The sequence below is a fragment of the Sabethes cyaneus genome, chromosome 3 (genome assembly GCF_943734655.1).
Source record: "Sabethes cyaneus chromosome 3, idSabCyanKW18_F2, whole genome shotgun sequence".
Classification (NCBI taxonomy): domain Eukaryota; kingdom Metazoa; phylum Arthropoda; class Insecta; order Diptera; family Culicidae; genus Sabethes; species Sabethes cyaneus.
In genome coordinates, this window is record NC_071355.1 from 21,934,357 (window position 1) to 21,949,465 (window position 15,109).

At 41.5% G+C, this 15,109-nt stretch overlaps 2 protein-coding genes across 2 annotated transcripts; one reads left to right on the forward strand and one right to left on the reverse strand.

Annotated features, from left to right (window-relative positions):
• The first annotated feature begins 1,147 nt into the window (after nucleotides 1–1,147).
• Nucleotides 1,148–1,860, forward strand: LOC128743334 (biogenesis of lysosome-related organelles complex 1 subunit 1). The gene is made up of 4 exons (XM_053839888.1): nucleotides 1,148–1,305; nucleotides 1,387–1,459; nucleotides 1,534–1,666; nucleotides 1,737–1,860. Exons 1-4 carry the CDS (start codon nucleotides 1,245–1,247, stop codon nucleotides 1,836–1,838), a joined length of 369 nt encoding a protein of 122 aa, XP_053695863.1. The 5' UTR covers nucleotides 1,148–1,244; the 3' UTR covers nucleotides 1,839–1,860.
• A 146-nt stretch (nucleotides 1,861–2,006) lies between these two features.
• Nucleotides 2,007–5,360, reverse strand: LOC128741121 (alpha-(1,6)-fucosyltransferase). The gene is made up of 3 exons (XM_053836700.1): nucleotides 3,285–5,360; nucleotides 3,066–3,219; nucleotides 2,007–3,009 (listed from the first exon to the last, which is right to left on the reverse strand). The coding sequence occupies exons 1-3, from the start codon at nucleotides 4,358–4,360 to the stop codon at nucleotides 2,521–2,523; spliced, it is 1,719 nt and encodes a 572-aa protein (XP_053692675.1). The 5' UTR covers nucleotides 4,361–5,360; the 3' UTR covers nucleotides 2,007–2,520.
• Between the last annotated feature and the right edge of the window lie 9,749 nt (nucleotides 5,361–15,109).

Sequence of the window (15,109 nt, forward strand, 5' to 3'; positions counted from 1 at the left end):
TTTTGATTTGACGAAAACAAACGTTTTGAAAACATGTCGAATATGTGCGAATTTTGAACATCCAGTTTGTAGTAGAGCAAATTGGCTCGGCAGTATCAACTAAAATGATCTATTTTGAGTGCTGGAGAGAAGAAGGCTACCCCGTAACAAAGTGACAGTTATTAACAGTTTGCCATAACACCCGCCAGTGTCAAAAATGTCGCGACGATCGTTTTTACGTGCCAGTCAAAATTGACGCACCTTCGATTTCCAAAGGAAATGTTAATTTTTGTTACGTTAAATGTGAACGCAAAAAGCTGTCTGGACAACGATTTGAAAAGTGCGTATTGATTATTTCAGCATTATTTCATGTTTTCGGTAAAACTGTTTGAATTCTTGGTGGGTTGTTTGATTGATTTGTTTACAAGATAAAAAGCGGTATTTATTACAAGATTGTCATTCTTGTGTACGAGTTGTCTGCTTTAAAGTATTTGAATATTGCGTGTTTCATTAAAAGTTATCCGCTGCGCAATTCAAAATGAAATGCTCTTTCATGATTGCTGGATCGATTTTGTCGTTAACAGAACAAGTTAAGCAAAATTCAAGAGTAAATCCAAGCAATAGAGATCGTTGCAGTTGTACAAAAAACACACTGTTATATGACAGAACCAAATAGAGCATGTTATTATGACAGAAGAACCAGTTATGCTGCTATTGTCATTACCACGGAAACGTTTTGGTACTTGACATAATATTGTCAGTTCGTAAAATACTCTATTGAAATAATAAACCAATTCAGATCTTATATGCACAAGGGATTTTTTGCCAAAACAAATGATAATAAACTCTTTCTTCGATATTTACGCCGCCTTCAAACATCTGTCGTGAACCATGAACCAGCAGTTTTAGGTACGTTTGATTAGTATGGGAGCTGTCACATTGTTACCGGGTTGGTTTACGCTTGCGACATTCGCCCTTTTGTTAATTCTATCTTCACATGTCGATCTTCTTATCGATAGCCGACCCTGTTTTCGGGTTTCGAGCAGTCGAGCACAAATTTCTCTCAAATATCTGGAATCTGGCATCTCTGATAAACTCAAGGTGTTTGTTTTGTTGATTTTGTTTAAATTTTTTTGCTGGCCCGAGCAGAAACAAAAACAGTGTTCTTTCAAAAAACTTCTTTGACTTTGTAGTAGGTAGCTTTTGCTTTTCTTCATAAGACAATAGAAACGCTCCTGAAGCAGATAATACTTATTTTTGGCAAAATGTTATCCGCTATGATCAAAGACCACCAAGCAAGGCAAGCAGCAAAAAAAGAAGAGCAAGGTAAGCATATAGGAATGTGTTAAAACTGCTTATTATGGTCGAGGTACACGAATATCCTGTTTCCTTTTTGCTTTCTTGTAGAAAAACGAAGAAAGGAGGCGATCCTATCTGCCAATGAACTAACCCAGAATCTAGTGGACCATTTGAATGTAGGGTAAGTACCTACCTAATCGTACTAAACGAAAACCGAATATTAAACTTATGGTGTTGTGATTGTTGATTGGCCAGCGTCGCTCAAGCATACCTGAACCAAAAGCGGCTGGACGCGGAAGCGAAACAACTTCACGTTGGGGCTACAAACTTTGCCAAACAGACCCAGCAGTGGCTGACACTGATCGAAAACTTCAACGGTTCACTTAAGGTAGGTATAGGATAGGGCCAACCTAGCCAAAAACCATGATCTACATACAACATTATGATTGATTCTTTAGGAAATCGGTGACGTAGAGAATTGGGCGAAAACTATCGAAAATGATATGAACGTGATAACGACGGCTCTCGAGATTGCATATAAAACAAGTCGGGATAAATAAATTGATGTGTTTATACTATAGGATCATGTAAAATGTATTTGGTTTCAGTTGCGTATGTATTAGGGTAAATGAAAATACGAAAAGGTTTTGAGTTCAAAACATGATTTTGGGTAATAAACTGGTCGTGACGTGATATTAGTAAGTTATCAAAACTAGCGGATTGGCAAGGCGAATAACCAGATTTATTTACGATTATTTACAACTACAGTTGGATTTCACCCCATCATATAACTTACACAAGACTCACAGGATAGTCTTTTTGTTAACATATCTGGTAATTGCTTCACTGCTTTTTTTTTGTTCGTTTGTATAAATTAATGCTTAACTTGTTGGTAGGTCGTTTGCTGTTTCCTGTCTTAAATACATATACATTTATTTATCTCTCAATCGGCTCCTTTAAAAGCTATTAAATCTGCAGGTTTTTTACGTTCTACTAATGCATTTGAATCTGATATTTCTAACACGCACACGCACATATTGATCACTGCTTCTATTCTGCCACGGGTTACTTACCTTAAAACATAACATTTTTTTGTGAATGATTCAATGTTTTCTCTAAATGCCAACCCGTTTTCTCACGGCTGCGCCGTTTCGGTCTACTATTTCCGACTTCCGAGTGGAGTTCACGTTCCAGTTGAGCCACATTCCAGTGTTAGTGGAGGGTTAAGATGCGAAAGCCGGCTCACTTCACGTTAGGATAAGTCGGCAGATCTACCACCTCGATCTTGTCGTTAACTTTGAACGATGGGAACAAACCGACCTGGCTGGTGCGGACATTTTTACCCTTAGAAAATCCGTTCCAATGATTGCCGGCCACTCCCACCAGGTCACCCTTGCGCAGGTGGATTTCGTCGTGATTTTTCGGATTATGCGGCAGCACCACCTCTCTGTTGTGAGCGTTTTGGCCTCCGTAATAGTAGATGTCATCCAGTGATTTGAATCGGTTCGACGCGTCCGGATACATGGTCTGCATTATCTCGTAAGCCACGCGGCACACCTGGGAACTGAAGGTGCACACCAGATAGTCGCTCAGCGAGAGCAAATGGATGTCCAGTATGATGCCGTTCAGCGAAGAATCTGTGTACCGGGTTGAAACGGCCGCTACCTTGGCCACATCGGGATCTCCAATCACTTCGTAGTGGGGGTACTTGGTTTTGGCTTCCTCGATAACCTTCGCGAGAATAAAATTAATCTTAAAAGCTACTATTAAAGAGTCCCTGCCCATACCTTCGGATCATCACTGGCAACGAAAACCCTTCGCTTGTCAACCGACTCCACCATCTCCAGCTGATCGTAATAATCATCAACCGCCATCATGTACTCTTCAATTCCGTGAAAGGCCGCCTCCGTTCCAACCTTATCCGTTCGTCTTACGTGAATCCTAAAACAAGCAGAAGTCTCTACTGCGAATCTACTCCGAAAAAACACGGTCAAAAGCTCACTCACCCGACAATCGGCTTCCGGAAGCCCAGCTTCTCAATCCCATTCTCCAGCATTTGACGCGTTTCGCCGGTCGGCTTGAGCAGGTACTTCAGAAATTGACCGATCCACCACACGATCGGGTCGCCGTGCAGTTTCATCAGCCGGGGGGCCAAATCGGCCGGAATGGCCAGCGGCAGGTAGGGTGGCCGGGGGTTCAGCGAGTCGATAATTGGCACCGTCAGCACCTGTGTGTCCCGTGTGCCCGGCCAGCTTGCGTGGGTCGCTCCGTTCGCATCCAAACAGGTATCGGAAAGGGGCTGGAACACCTCCTCCCAGCCAGCTTTGTGATAACGCCATCCTTTCGATTTCAGAATCAGGGTTCGTTGCGTGGCGTAGGCCATAATGAAACAGTAAACGACGTGATGTAGCTGACAGCCGTAGCCACAGCCTTTGTTCAGCCGACAGACCAGCTTACGGGCGGAGCTGCAGTCCTCCGGATTCTGCAGGAAGGTGAGTCGCTTCTGAACCAAATCACTCAAATCCTTCGATTCCTTGTATCGCCAGAATTCGTACCCATCGCTTGCCCGCATTAGCTCCATATCATTCAACAGCGAACGCTTGTGTTCCTTGGCAAGAGCTAGGAAATTGTCCAACGGAGCTGCAACGTCCGTCGAGCTACGTCGCACAACTTTGGCCGCTTTTTCTACTTCGGAATGTAAATAGTTCCACAGTTCTTCGGTGTTGCTGTAAACTCGCCGTCTCAGCTGCTCGTATTCCAGCGAGGGAACCCCTCGGAACCGTCCTGCACCCGCCCCGTGGATCTGCAACTTATTGCCAAGTTCGTCCACGAACTTTTGCTTCCGATTGTAGGACGTATCGATGAGGTAATCGTCGATCAAATTCCGCAACTCTTGATCGACCTGTTTGGATTTCTCCAGATAATCCAGCGCCTGATTAAGCCGGCGGATGGTGTCTTCCCCTTCCCCGCCGTATCCCGTGTTTAGCTTTGAGTAGAAAATTACCACCAGAACCACCCACACAGTAATAAAGATCGCCAGTCCGCGAAGCCAGTTCCATCCCGCTAGCTGCCGAAGAATCATGGTTTATTTTAAAAATGCATAAAAACTACCGAAATATTTTGACACTGGATACGTTTTCGGCTTATAGGAACTTTACTAATGGAATTACTTTTTAGTTAAACCTAAACCATATCGCTGTAGAAAAGAGTGACGTGTACGTTCGTTTTTTTCAGAGTTTTGTTATCACCACCAACCAGTATAGGCAGATTAGCCCGTCTGGTACCTTTTTTCTTCGCACCCAAACAAATAAGCACTCGGAATCTAGACTGCTTCCTCTCGTTTTAGTTGGTCTGATGGAGTGGGCGGAAAATTTCCCTTCATTTGCGATCTTATAGAGGTGATAATAGCAGCCTACCAGGTTTTGATTTTGACAACACTGATGATGAAGATTCTCTCTGACTGTGATTGTGAAAAGTGTGATTCTTTTTCTTTCCAGTTGAGCTATTTTGGTATATACCTAACACCGACGAGGCATTCGTTCCTATTGTTATTCAAATGCAAAACGATTGAAGCCTATCGTGTGGCTACCCTTTGCCATGTAGACAATTTGCAGTGCGTCGCAGCCGCCGTCGCTGCAGTCAGCCGTATTGAATGGAAACTATTTTATGTGTACGTTGATTTTTTTTCTCTACCACTATTTTTTGTTCGATTGGAAGCAGGTTTAGCGAATCTACTAACACTACTGAACTATTCCATACTGATTTGATTACGGCGTGAACAGAGGTTTTTTCCTTTTTTCTTCGGGTTTTCTGATCATTTCTGTTGATGACAGACACGAACACGACACCCGACACGTTTGACAGATCTAATGTCGCAGTCACACGGTTTTGTTCGTGCTGCGAACTACACCAATCGAACCGTATTTATATCCTTTTGCTTTTAACTGATGTTGCACCTAAAAACTATGAATGTGGATTTCTATTTGAGCGTGTACTCATTGATGAATTTTTTCATTATTAAAACGCCCAAAATATCGCTCAGTGAACGGTACTTTGCGTAGAAATCTTGAAGTCGGATTACGGATTCACTGTTTCTGATGTTTCTGCTAATGATAACTGGTAGTACAGAGTTGCCAACGATTTTTGAAATACTGCAACTGCTCGAAATGCAAGAAATTGCTCGATAATCACATACTCGATATTTACATACATCTTATCGATACAAACTGTAATACAGGGTGTTTGGATTCATGTCTAGAATATTTTTTTTCTACCAGAGATGTATTTATGACACCTCTTTTTGATTCTGGTGCCCCAGAAGTTTGTATTGATCGAAAAACTGCACGTTGGAAGAGTTTATTTGTATAAAAATAATAACAGGCCTTTTGGCCCTACTGATACACTTAACCCTCTAACGAGCAACATCGTCAAATCGTTGCGATCAAGCTAATCGCTATTTTATTTTATCATGAAAGTAGGGGAACAAGGGGTAAGAAGGCCCGGCGGGGTAAGAGGGACCACATCGATTTCGTCAAGAAATCCTTAAATTTTCTACAAATGTCCCAGTATATTTTGTTTATTAGACTATCTAAACACTTTCGAGACAACCTGTGGCACTCGGCCGTATCTAACGTCAAAACCAGAATCAAAACAAACTTTTCGTTCGCAGTGTCTTCATGCGATATAATTTCAGCAGCAACAAATTTAAGGTTTTTCAGCAAAAAGAGCTAAATATTTTGACGTTTCTCTTACCACTGACTTTAATTGGGCAATTCTTGTTCTGCGTGTGGCGGAAAATGTATATAAAATAGTACTGATTGAGAGAAAAAAGTTAAATAATGTAGATTGTTAGCTAGGGGTAAGACGGGCCATTTTTCACGGGGTAAAAGGGCCATACGTCATAGTGCTCATAATTGCCTAAAGTTCTTCTGTTTAGTGTCTTAATAGATTTTCAAAATATTGAATGAAAAAACCCAATCTTTTTCCTGTTAAATTTGACTAACTGTTTTATTATTCTGACAGATACGCATTTCGTTTACGACTTGCAAGCTTCATCAGTGTCTTTTTCGAAATAGAGTACACCTGTAATAAAAATTATCCCTGAATCTGAGATCATCCTGTCTAACACAGAGCCTCCCATGTCAAAAGAAGCCAACAAGTGCCATTCGAATAACACAATCAATGTAAATTTGGATCTAACTCTAACGGAATCAAAATTCGATGATTCCAATTCACTTAACGTTGCCTTCTTTACCTTCACCTAAAGTTAATGGTATTCGAAGAGTAAACGTCCTGCTGACAAATCAACAAAAATAACGCCAAGAAAAGAGCAAATAAAAACCAGTGGAGTAAAATAACGTCTACCCTCATTTTCAAAATTGAACTAGTAGTAAAGTTCCTTCTTTTAGCAGGTGTCTAAATTAAACTATACCTTCTTTTAGCATGTACTTAAAAACCCCTTAAGAACTTGTTCTTACTTAGTTAATAATATTGAAATTGTGTTTACAACTCAAAGAAACCTTCAAATCTGCCACAATCCGCCTTACTCCGCCATGGTCCGTCTTACCCCTTTGGTGGTCCTTCTTATCCCGCCTGGTTGTGAACGAGTAATTTTTAGACGTTTCGAAAATAAATAAACTAATTAATTCTTCATATAATTTTTAATAGTAGATAAATGAATGCTTTTCCATGTCTGGAACAAGAAAATGTGAATTTTCGTACACATTTTATGCTAGCAATTTATTCGTTTAGGGGGGCCGTCTTACCCCGTCTTCCCCTACACTCAAAAGAACTTTAAGTTCTGATTTTTATGCAAAAATAATTATCTGGAGGAGCGCCAGGTAAGAAAAAGTCCAATGTCTAACGCTCTACCTAGATATTTTTTCAATACCGATACATTACAAAATTGAAATGAAGCGTAAAATTTACTCATAGAAAAAATTTGAGGTCAACCATTTTATCAATTTTATTCTAGATGTACTTTTTCTTCTAAAGCAAAAAAAGGGAATATTCGCGCATTAATTATTTTCGGAATTTTTCGGAGTTTTTGTTTTTGAAAGATGATAACTTTTGGACGCATAACCAGAATGTTGTGGTGTATAAATATCAAAATGTCAAGAAATCTATTCTGAACACTTTTTTCATATTGTCAATTTAAGACAAATTTCGTATGCGGCTCTGGAGCCCCAAAAGCGAAGGCCGTCTACAGACGGTCTTACCCGTTAGACGGTTAACCTAGATCTAGAATCTACGTGCTAGTGGCAGGAATCAAGTTTTCAGTATCTCGCGGCTAACGTTAAGTCGAAGCTAAGTATAAAGCGATAGAAATGGCGTTGCAGACCGGTGATTGTGCTAAAGATTTCTTCTTCAGCAGCATAGAGCCGGGGTGGCTCGTGCTGTTTCAAGCACTCGTCGCCAATTTCCTAGTCGTCTCAGAAGTCGCAAATCTTGTTCGACCTGGTCAAGCCATCGTACACGTTGGGTCGGCATCCTTACGACGTGTCCGGCCCACCGTAGCCTGCTAACTTTCGCTAGATGTACGATGGAAGTCTCCCCAAGCAGTGCCTGTAGCTCGTGATTCATACGCCTTCGCCACTCTCCGCTTTCAGTTTGTACTCCGCCAAATATCGTGCGCAGCACTTTCCGCTCGAACATGGCAACGGCGCGTATGTCTTCCGTGAGCAGCGTCACAGCTTCAAGTCCATAAAGAACTACCGGCCTAATAAGAGTTTTGTACATTGTTAGCTTCGTGCGGCGGCGTACGCTTCCTGATCGTAGCATTTTACGAAGGCAAAGTAGGCCAGATTTCCCGCTTGGATGCGCTCATTACCCATTACCCGCATTGGATCTCATTACTAGTGTTGTTGTCCGCGGTCACCAGCGATCCCAAATACACGAACTCCTCTACCACTTCTAGTTCGTCGCCGTCAACGCTTACCGTCCGTGGGCGGCGCGCGTTTGTTTCCTTTGAGCCTCTTCCTGTCATGTATTTGGTCTTCGACGCATTTATTTTTAGCCCAATTCGCCTAGACTCCGCTTTCAGTCTGGCGTAGATTGCCTCCGCCGTCGCAAAGTTCCTGGCAATGATATCGAAGTCTTCTGCAAAGCCTAGAAGTTGGCTACCGTTGGTAAAAATCATGCCTCTCGTTTCGATGCCCGCTCGTCGGATCACCCCCTCAAGAGCGATGTTGAACAGCATGCAGGATAAACCGTCATCTTGTCTCAACCCTCGCCGCGTCTCGAAGGGACTGGAGAGTGCCTCAGAGATGCGTACGAAACCTATCACTCGATCCAAAAAAGCAAAGCCATGGGTTTATACTGTCTTTAGACATTACCCTTCTTTATCGACAGACTTCGCAGCCGGCTGTTAGAGTACAGGAAAATTACGGGGCCAGTGCAACAATCCTACTGACTCTAACTAGCAAGCACCGCCTAGCCGAGATTCGAACATACGACGACTGGCTTGTTAGACCAGCATCGTACCTCGAAGCTAGCTGGGCGGTTATAATCACTCGATCCAATGTAGCTCTGATCAGTTGCGTCAGTTTGTCTGGAAAATCGTGTTTGTGCATTATCTGCCATAGGTTGTGTCGATCGACTGTATCGTATGGTGCTTTGAAATCAATAAAGATGTAATGATGTAAATAAAGATCCATTCCTCCGGTAGCTTTTCCTCTTATCAAATCCTCGAAATAACCCAGTGTAGAGCCTTTGCTATCGTTTCTTCGCCATATTTATAAAGCTCTGCCGGTAGGCGGTCCTTCCCAGCGGCATTATTGGTCCTCAGCAGCCCGATTTCTCGTTTGACTTCTTGGAGATCAGGTGCTAGGACATTACTATCTTCCAGCTCGGAATAGTTGCTCTAATTCTTCACGATCTCTGTCCTCCTTTTGGCGCTTTTTCCTCCTCAGGATCGGTGTCAACTGGTTCCTAGCTCGTCGGTATTTGGCCAGATTCTCTCTAGTGGCAATACTTAGATAATTTTTCCAAGCAGTTTTTTCCCCTCCACCGCTTGTTGGCATTCCCCATCAAACCAATAATTTTGTGTACTTCGAGGCTCAATACCTAGTGCCGCGGTAGCGGCCTCTCCAATGGCCGAGCGTATTCTACCCCAACCGTCTTCGAGGTTTGAAGCACCTAACTCCTCGGAAGAAGGCAGTGCCTCATTCAGTACTCGCGCGTAGTTCTCGGCAGCTTGTGGGTTATCTAGCTGTGGTCGGTGGACAGCTTTGAGCGCACATGTACTGCTACTAGGTAATGGTCAGAATCAATATCCGCACCCCGACGGGAGCGTACGTTCGTGATGTTAGAGAAAAACCGGCCCTCTATGAGAACGTGGTCAATTTGGTTCATTGTACGTTGGTCAGGTGATCTCCAGGTGGCTTTGTGGATATCCTTGCGCGGAAAAAAGGTGCTTCGGATCATCAGGCCTCGGGAAACTGCGAAGTTTATACATCGTTGGCCGTTATCGTTTGTATCGGTGTGCAGGCTATGGGGTCCTACCACCTGGGCGTTCACATCCCCGATGACGATCTTGGTGTCCTGTGGCGAGCAGTTGTCTCCAGCCTCGCGTAGAACGCTTCTTTCTTATCGTCGGGTCTACCTTCGTGCGGGCAGTGCACGTTAATGATGCTATAATTGAATAAACGGCCCTTTATCCTCAATACACACATTCTCTCGTTGATCACCTTTCAACCTATCACGCGATCCTGCATTCCTCACAACACTACGAAGCCCGTTCCCAATTCCCAGTTGGTAACGCCACCGTTCTGGTAAAACAGGGCCTTTCCGCCACGGATCTTCCATACCTTCTCTCCTTTGCGACAGATTTCCTGCAGAGCTAGGATGCCGAGTTTGCGGGGTTCCAGCTGTTCAATCAGCACCCGCTCGCAACCTGCGAAATTTAGCAAGCTGCAGTTCCAAGTACCGAGTCCCCATTCGTCGTCCTTGTTCCGTCGCCTAGGTCGATGCCGAATATTTCGCTCCGAATTTGCTAGAATTTTGTTAGTTGTAATATAATTTAGGTGTGTAGCCGTACTGGGGCAACACTACCGCGTCTCGCGATGGGGCTGCCATCTTATAGTGCCGAGACTGACTATACCTCCTTCCCGGTTAGTATACGACCGTAGTTTCCACCGGGGTTGGTTACCCGGTCTCCGCTAAGGTTGCTCGTATTCCAGCTGGTACCACGAGAAGGTCGGGATCGAAGTTGCTGGATAAGAGGCTAACGACCACTTGCTGTGCTAAAGATGCTGTAGTTGATTCGCCGATGCGGTACACGCAGAAGCTCCATTTCGGTAATAATGATTCCACACTGGAGCACAGTACTCAAGATTGGCTCGAACAGTTTTGATATTGAGCTTAGCGCAGAGATACTTCGATAGTTACACACATTTCTCCTATTTCCCTTTTTGTGAATAGGAAACATGTAAACCGATTTCCATATTGTTGGGAAGACACTTGTACCTGTACTGATTGATAAACTGACAACTGGCTCATCGGAGCAGCCAAGGCGTTGATACACTTTTTCAGCAGAAAAGATGGAATATAATCCGGTCCGGAAGAACACGAGGATTTTAACTCGCTTCGTCGATGGAAAGGTGAGTTAAACAGTTGCTAAGAACGGGAACGCACTAGACAGTTTCGGAAACGTCTTCTCTTGTCAAGCTTTTGTCAATAAATACACTGGAGAATTTCACTCGTTTTTTGTTAGTTTCTTTCCCGTTTTCAGTCTTTTTTCTTGTTTCCCTTTTTCGGTTCCAGTTTTCGTATTTTTCTAACTCATTTTATCTCCGGACCGCGAATGGTCAAAATATATTTATTCGCGTCATGAATTTTTCACTCCGAAAATTCTTAACCAAAGTCAGGCTACGATAGACCAAGGTTATAGCGTCTTATTTCGCTCTCTGAAAATAGATTAATCTGAATAACCAAAAATCATCCGCAGACGCAAACTAACCGAGTGAAGCCCCAAACAGAATGCATACAGATTTTACTACGTTGCGGAATTTCGACAGTTTTTCTATGAGTTTTCTGTCAAATTTCCGCAACGTAGTAAAATTCGTATGCAGTCTGTCTGGGGCTTAAGAGTTTTTCTCTGCAGGAGTAGCATAGAAAATAAACTCCCATTTGACACGGTAACGTCTGCAGAAGTACAGAAACATTCAAATGGAAAGGTAATCGAATAGTACTCTATAATTTTTTATACCTATCGTTTACCGAGTACAATATAAATACTAAATGAGTTCACTTATCTTGCGTAATCCAATGCATATGATAGTTAAGCTGCTCTCCATACAGACAGAGCTTCTAAGCTGGCTTCCAAATGCGTCTTTCTCATACTTGTTGATAGGAATTCATGTAGAAAAATTATGTCTTCAGACAATCAGGTTCATCCCTTGCATCTTGAGCTGCAGTACTTTTCCGGAACGCGATGATTTCCGCAGCACGGCAAACGTCGTAGCAATCCTCCTGCAAACTCCTTCCAGCTACAAACAAAGTTCAGGGTCCGAGCCTCGCGTCCGAAAGGCAAGCCGATCACTCATTCAAAATGCCATAAGTTCATCCTCGAGGGTCCGGAGTATCACTTAAATTTTATTAGCAAAGATACTCCCAACGTTAAATGATAGTTAAATATGAATATGGAACGGATGGTACTGTTGTCCCCGTTTCTTATTACCCTGTAGACAGGGTTGCCACATGCACAGATTATTCTGTGTTTAACAGATATTAAAAAAAATCGCCTGTACAGAATCTGTATGCATAGAATACAGATTTTCGCCAAATTACACAGATTAAACAGATTTTTGAGCTTTTACATGAGAGTGAAAGAGACGGAAATAGTCAGAAAAATGACTCTTTATCTCTTTCACTCACTTTGTTTTGCATTGGACAGATTTTTGCACAGATATTTTTCCTCACCGTACAGATTGTCAGATTTTTCCAACAAAAAACACAGAATTATATGTGGCATCCCTGCCTGTAGATACGAAAATGTATCATTGATCAAATTATGTTTGATCTTGATACATTTTAAGAATCATCTGCGGCAAATGTTGCTCACCAGGATCAAACTGGTTGGGTATATGTATATTACATTGATTGATTGATTGATTTCTAACTCATTTTTATCTCCTTTCGTTCGCTTTTTTCGTCCTCGTTTGTACCATTTTTCTCTTTTTGGTTTCTCGTCTTTTCTGTCTGAACAATCCGTTTTTTGGCTTCCTATTTTACTTTCCGTTTTTCGTCTTTTTTCGTCGTTCCATTTTTTCTTTAGACCATTTTTCCTGTTTTCTTTTCTTTTTCTGTCCTTTGTCCCGCTTTTCTCGTTGCCTGTATCGGTTTTCTTAATTCTGTAGCATTATTCTTTTCCTTTTAGGATTGACTTGTTTACTGTTTTTTGTTTCGTTTTTCCTCTTTTCCTTCTCTTTATTATCTGCCTTTTGGTTCCTCTTTTTCTGTTCCATTTGTCTTTTTTTTTTCTCGTTATCGTTTTTGGCCCTTTTCCTGTGTCTCAAATTTCTTCTATTCCGTTTTTTCTGACTCGTTTCTCCTCTTTTCCTGTTCGTTGTTTGTTATTTTCTTTCACGATTCGACTTTTTTTGTTTTGGTCCCAGTCTTTTTTCGCCTTTTTCTATCTCGTTTTTCGCTCGTTCGTCACTTGTTTTTTTTTTTCGTTCTGCTATTGCGTTTTTTCGCTTATAATGTCCTGCTTTACGTTCTTCTCTGTTACGTTCTGTTGATCTGTCCCATTTTAGCCCTTTTGTCTTCTGTAGTTATCTTTTACTTGTCATTTTATTATCATTCTTCCGCTCCCGTATTTTTTCCTTTTCATTGCCTCCATTTATATTTCGTTTTTTCTTCTTTTTTGTCCCATTTTTTCTGTGCAGTTTTGTTTCATTTTCCCTTTTACACGATTGAATTCCACTATTCATTTTACTCACAACCGATACGTATTTCGCCTACCACTTCCAGGCTTCAAAAGGCACTGATGAAGCCTGAAAGTCGTAGACGAAATACACATCTGTCATGAATAAAGTAATAGTGGAATTCAATCGTGAAAAGTTTTCCTTTAATTTTAATCTTCGTATTCCACTAAGCAGCTCAAAAAACTTTAGTCCTAATTTTTTCTCTTGTTTTCGTCGTTTTCTTTAGGATTCTTTCTCCTTTTCCCTTCCATTCGACATCTTTTGCTGTCCTGATTTTTCGCCTCATTTCCCTCTCCCGTTTTCTACTTTTCCAGGATTGGCTTTTTTCTCTTTTTATGTCTCGATTTCGCTCCCATTCTGTCACTTTTTTCTTTCGTTTCTCTTTTTTCATGTCGGGTTTCTTCTTTTCTCTCTCGTCTTTTTCCCTCTAACTGTGTATAAGCTAAAAAATATAGGGTTTATTTCTAATTCCCGTCGTAGTAAGTAAAGCCATACCAATTTTCATCATTTGTTGGAAGGATTGAGTGAATACTCCAAAAGTTCTTGTGCTGATTTGACTAAAACACACTTATCTTCCGAACCGTGAACTTTGAAATCACTGAAAAGCGATTATTAAAGCATATTGTTTAAATTACGCGACTGAATTTATATCTTAAATTCGTCGTACCGTTTTAAAATCCGTCCATCAAAATTTTTCATCGTCCGAACTAAAAATCACAACAATGTTTACGAAGCTAACGCGCATGTATTTGTGTCGGAAGGCATGACAAATGTTATTCTTCAAAATTTCTGCAGGTCGGGCAAGTTTTCCTGGCTGTAGAATAACGACAATGCCTTGTTATTTTCATTCATGAATGACGGAAATTAAAACGATTAGTCGACATTTTCTTCTTCATCGCAAGAAAAACCGTAGGAAATTTGGCTGGTAGGACTTCTTTAATGATAAAAAGCATTTAAATAGATCTCAGCTCACTTTGATTGATCGCGTATGATAGACAACAAACTAAAATATTAGGGAATAGCTAATTTTGCATTGTGTGTCATAAAAATGCAGATATTTTTAATAATTTGTGTTGGATAGGACGGGAATAGGCAATTACGACGAAGCAGCAACATACCCTACTTACATTTTCGTAAGAAACTGTTTGGTCTACGTTGTTTGGTTCATGGTTCATTTTTGAATTAGGTAAATCGAGCTTTTCAGCTATAACTCAGGAACAACAAACTAAAATTGTTGAAATGTTTAAGTTGGACTTCAAACCGAAGCTGAAAATTAGACTTGGATATGAAATCAAACTAGAAATTGAACTTAATTGAATTAAATTTGATATAAATTGGAATTGAATCGCACTTTGTTTTGCATTAAATTTTACTGAGAAGTCTCAGAGAAGCCTCAGTGTACCGCAGCCTGCGTAATACAGCATTACAGCAGCAAGGATCAATTTTTTCGGCGATTTTTAAATTTAATATCGTTTTTTTCGGTGATTTTTGTATTGTATTGTAAATCCACGCATCGGCAAATCTTTCTCCAGGCAAACTGATTTCAGCATCCTCTTCGACCTCATCATCAATAATGGGATCTTTCTTAAGCATATATTATACGTATACGAACGTACGTACGGACGGCATACGGCTTGCCTACATCAGTTACTGGACTAGTACAACTTGCAGAGTTATCATCTATTTGGGGACGTTAAGGCAGCGTATGATCCAGTCAAATGAAACGAGCTGTGGCAGGCAATGCTAGAAGAAATTAATTACGCTGATTCGTGCAACGATGGATGGACCAAAATCATGCGTCAAAATAGCGGGTGAGACCTCATCCGCTTTCGTGACTTTGGATGGACTAAAGCAAGGAAATGCACACGCTCTAACCTGCTATTCAACATTGCCTTGCAAGGTGC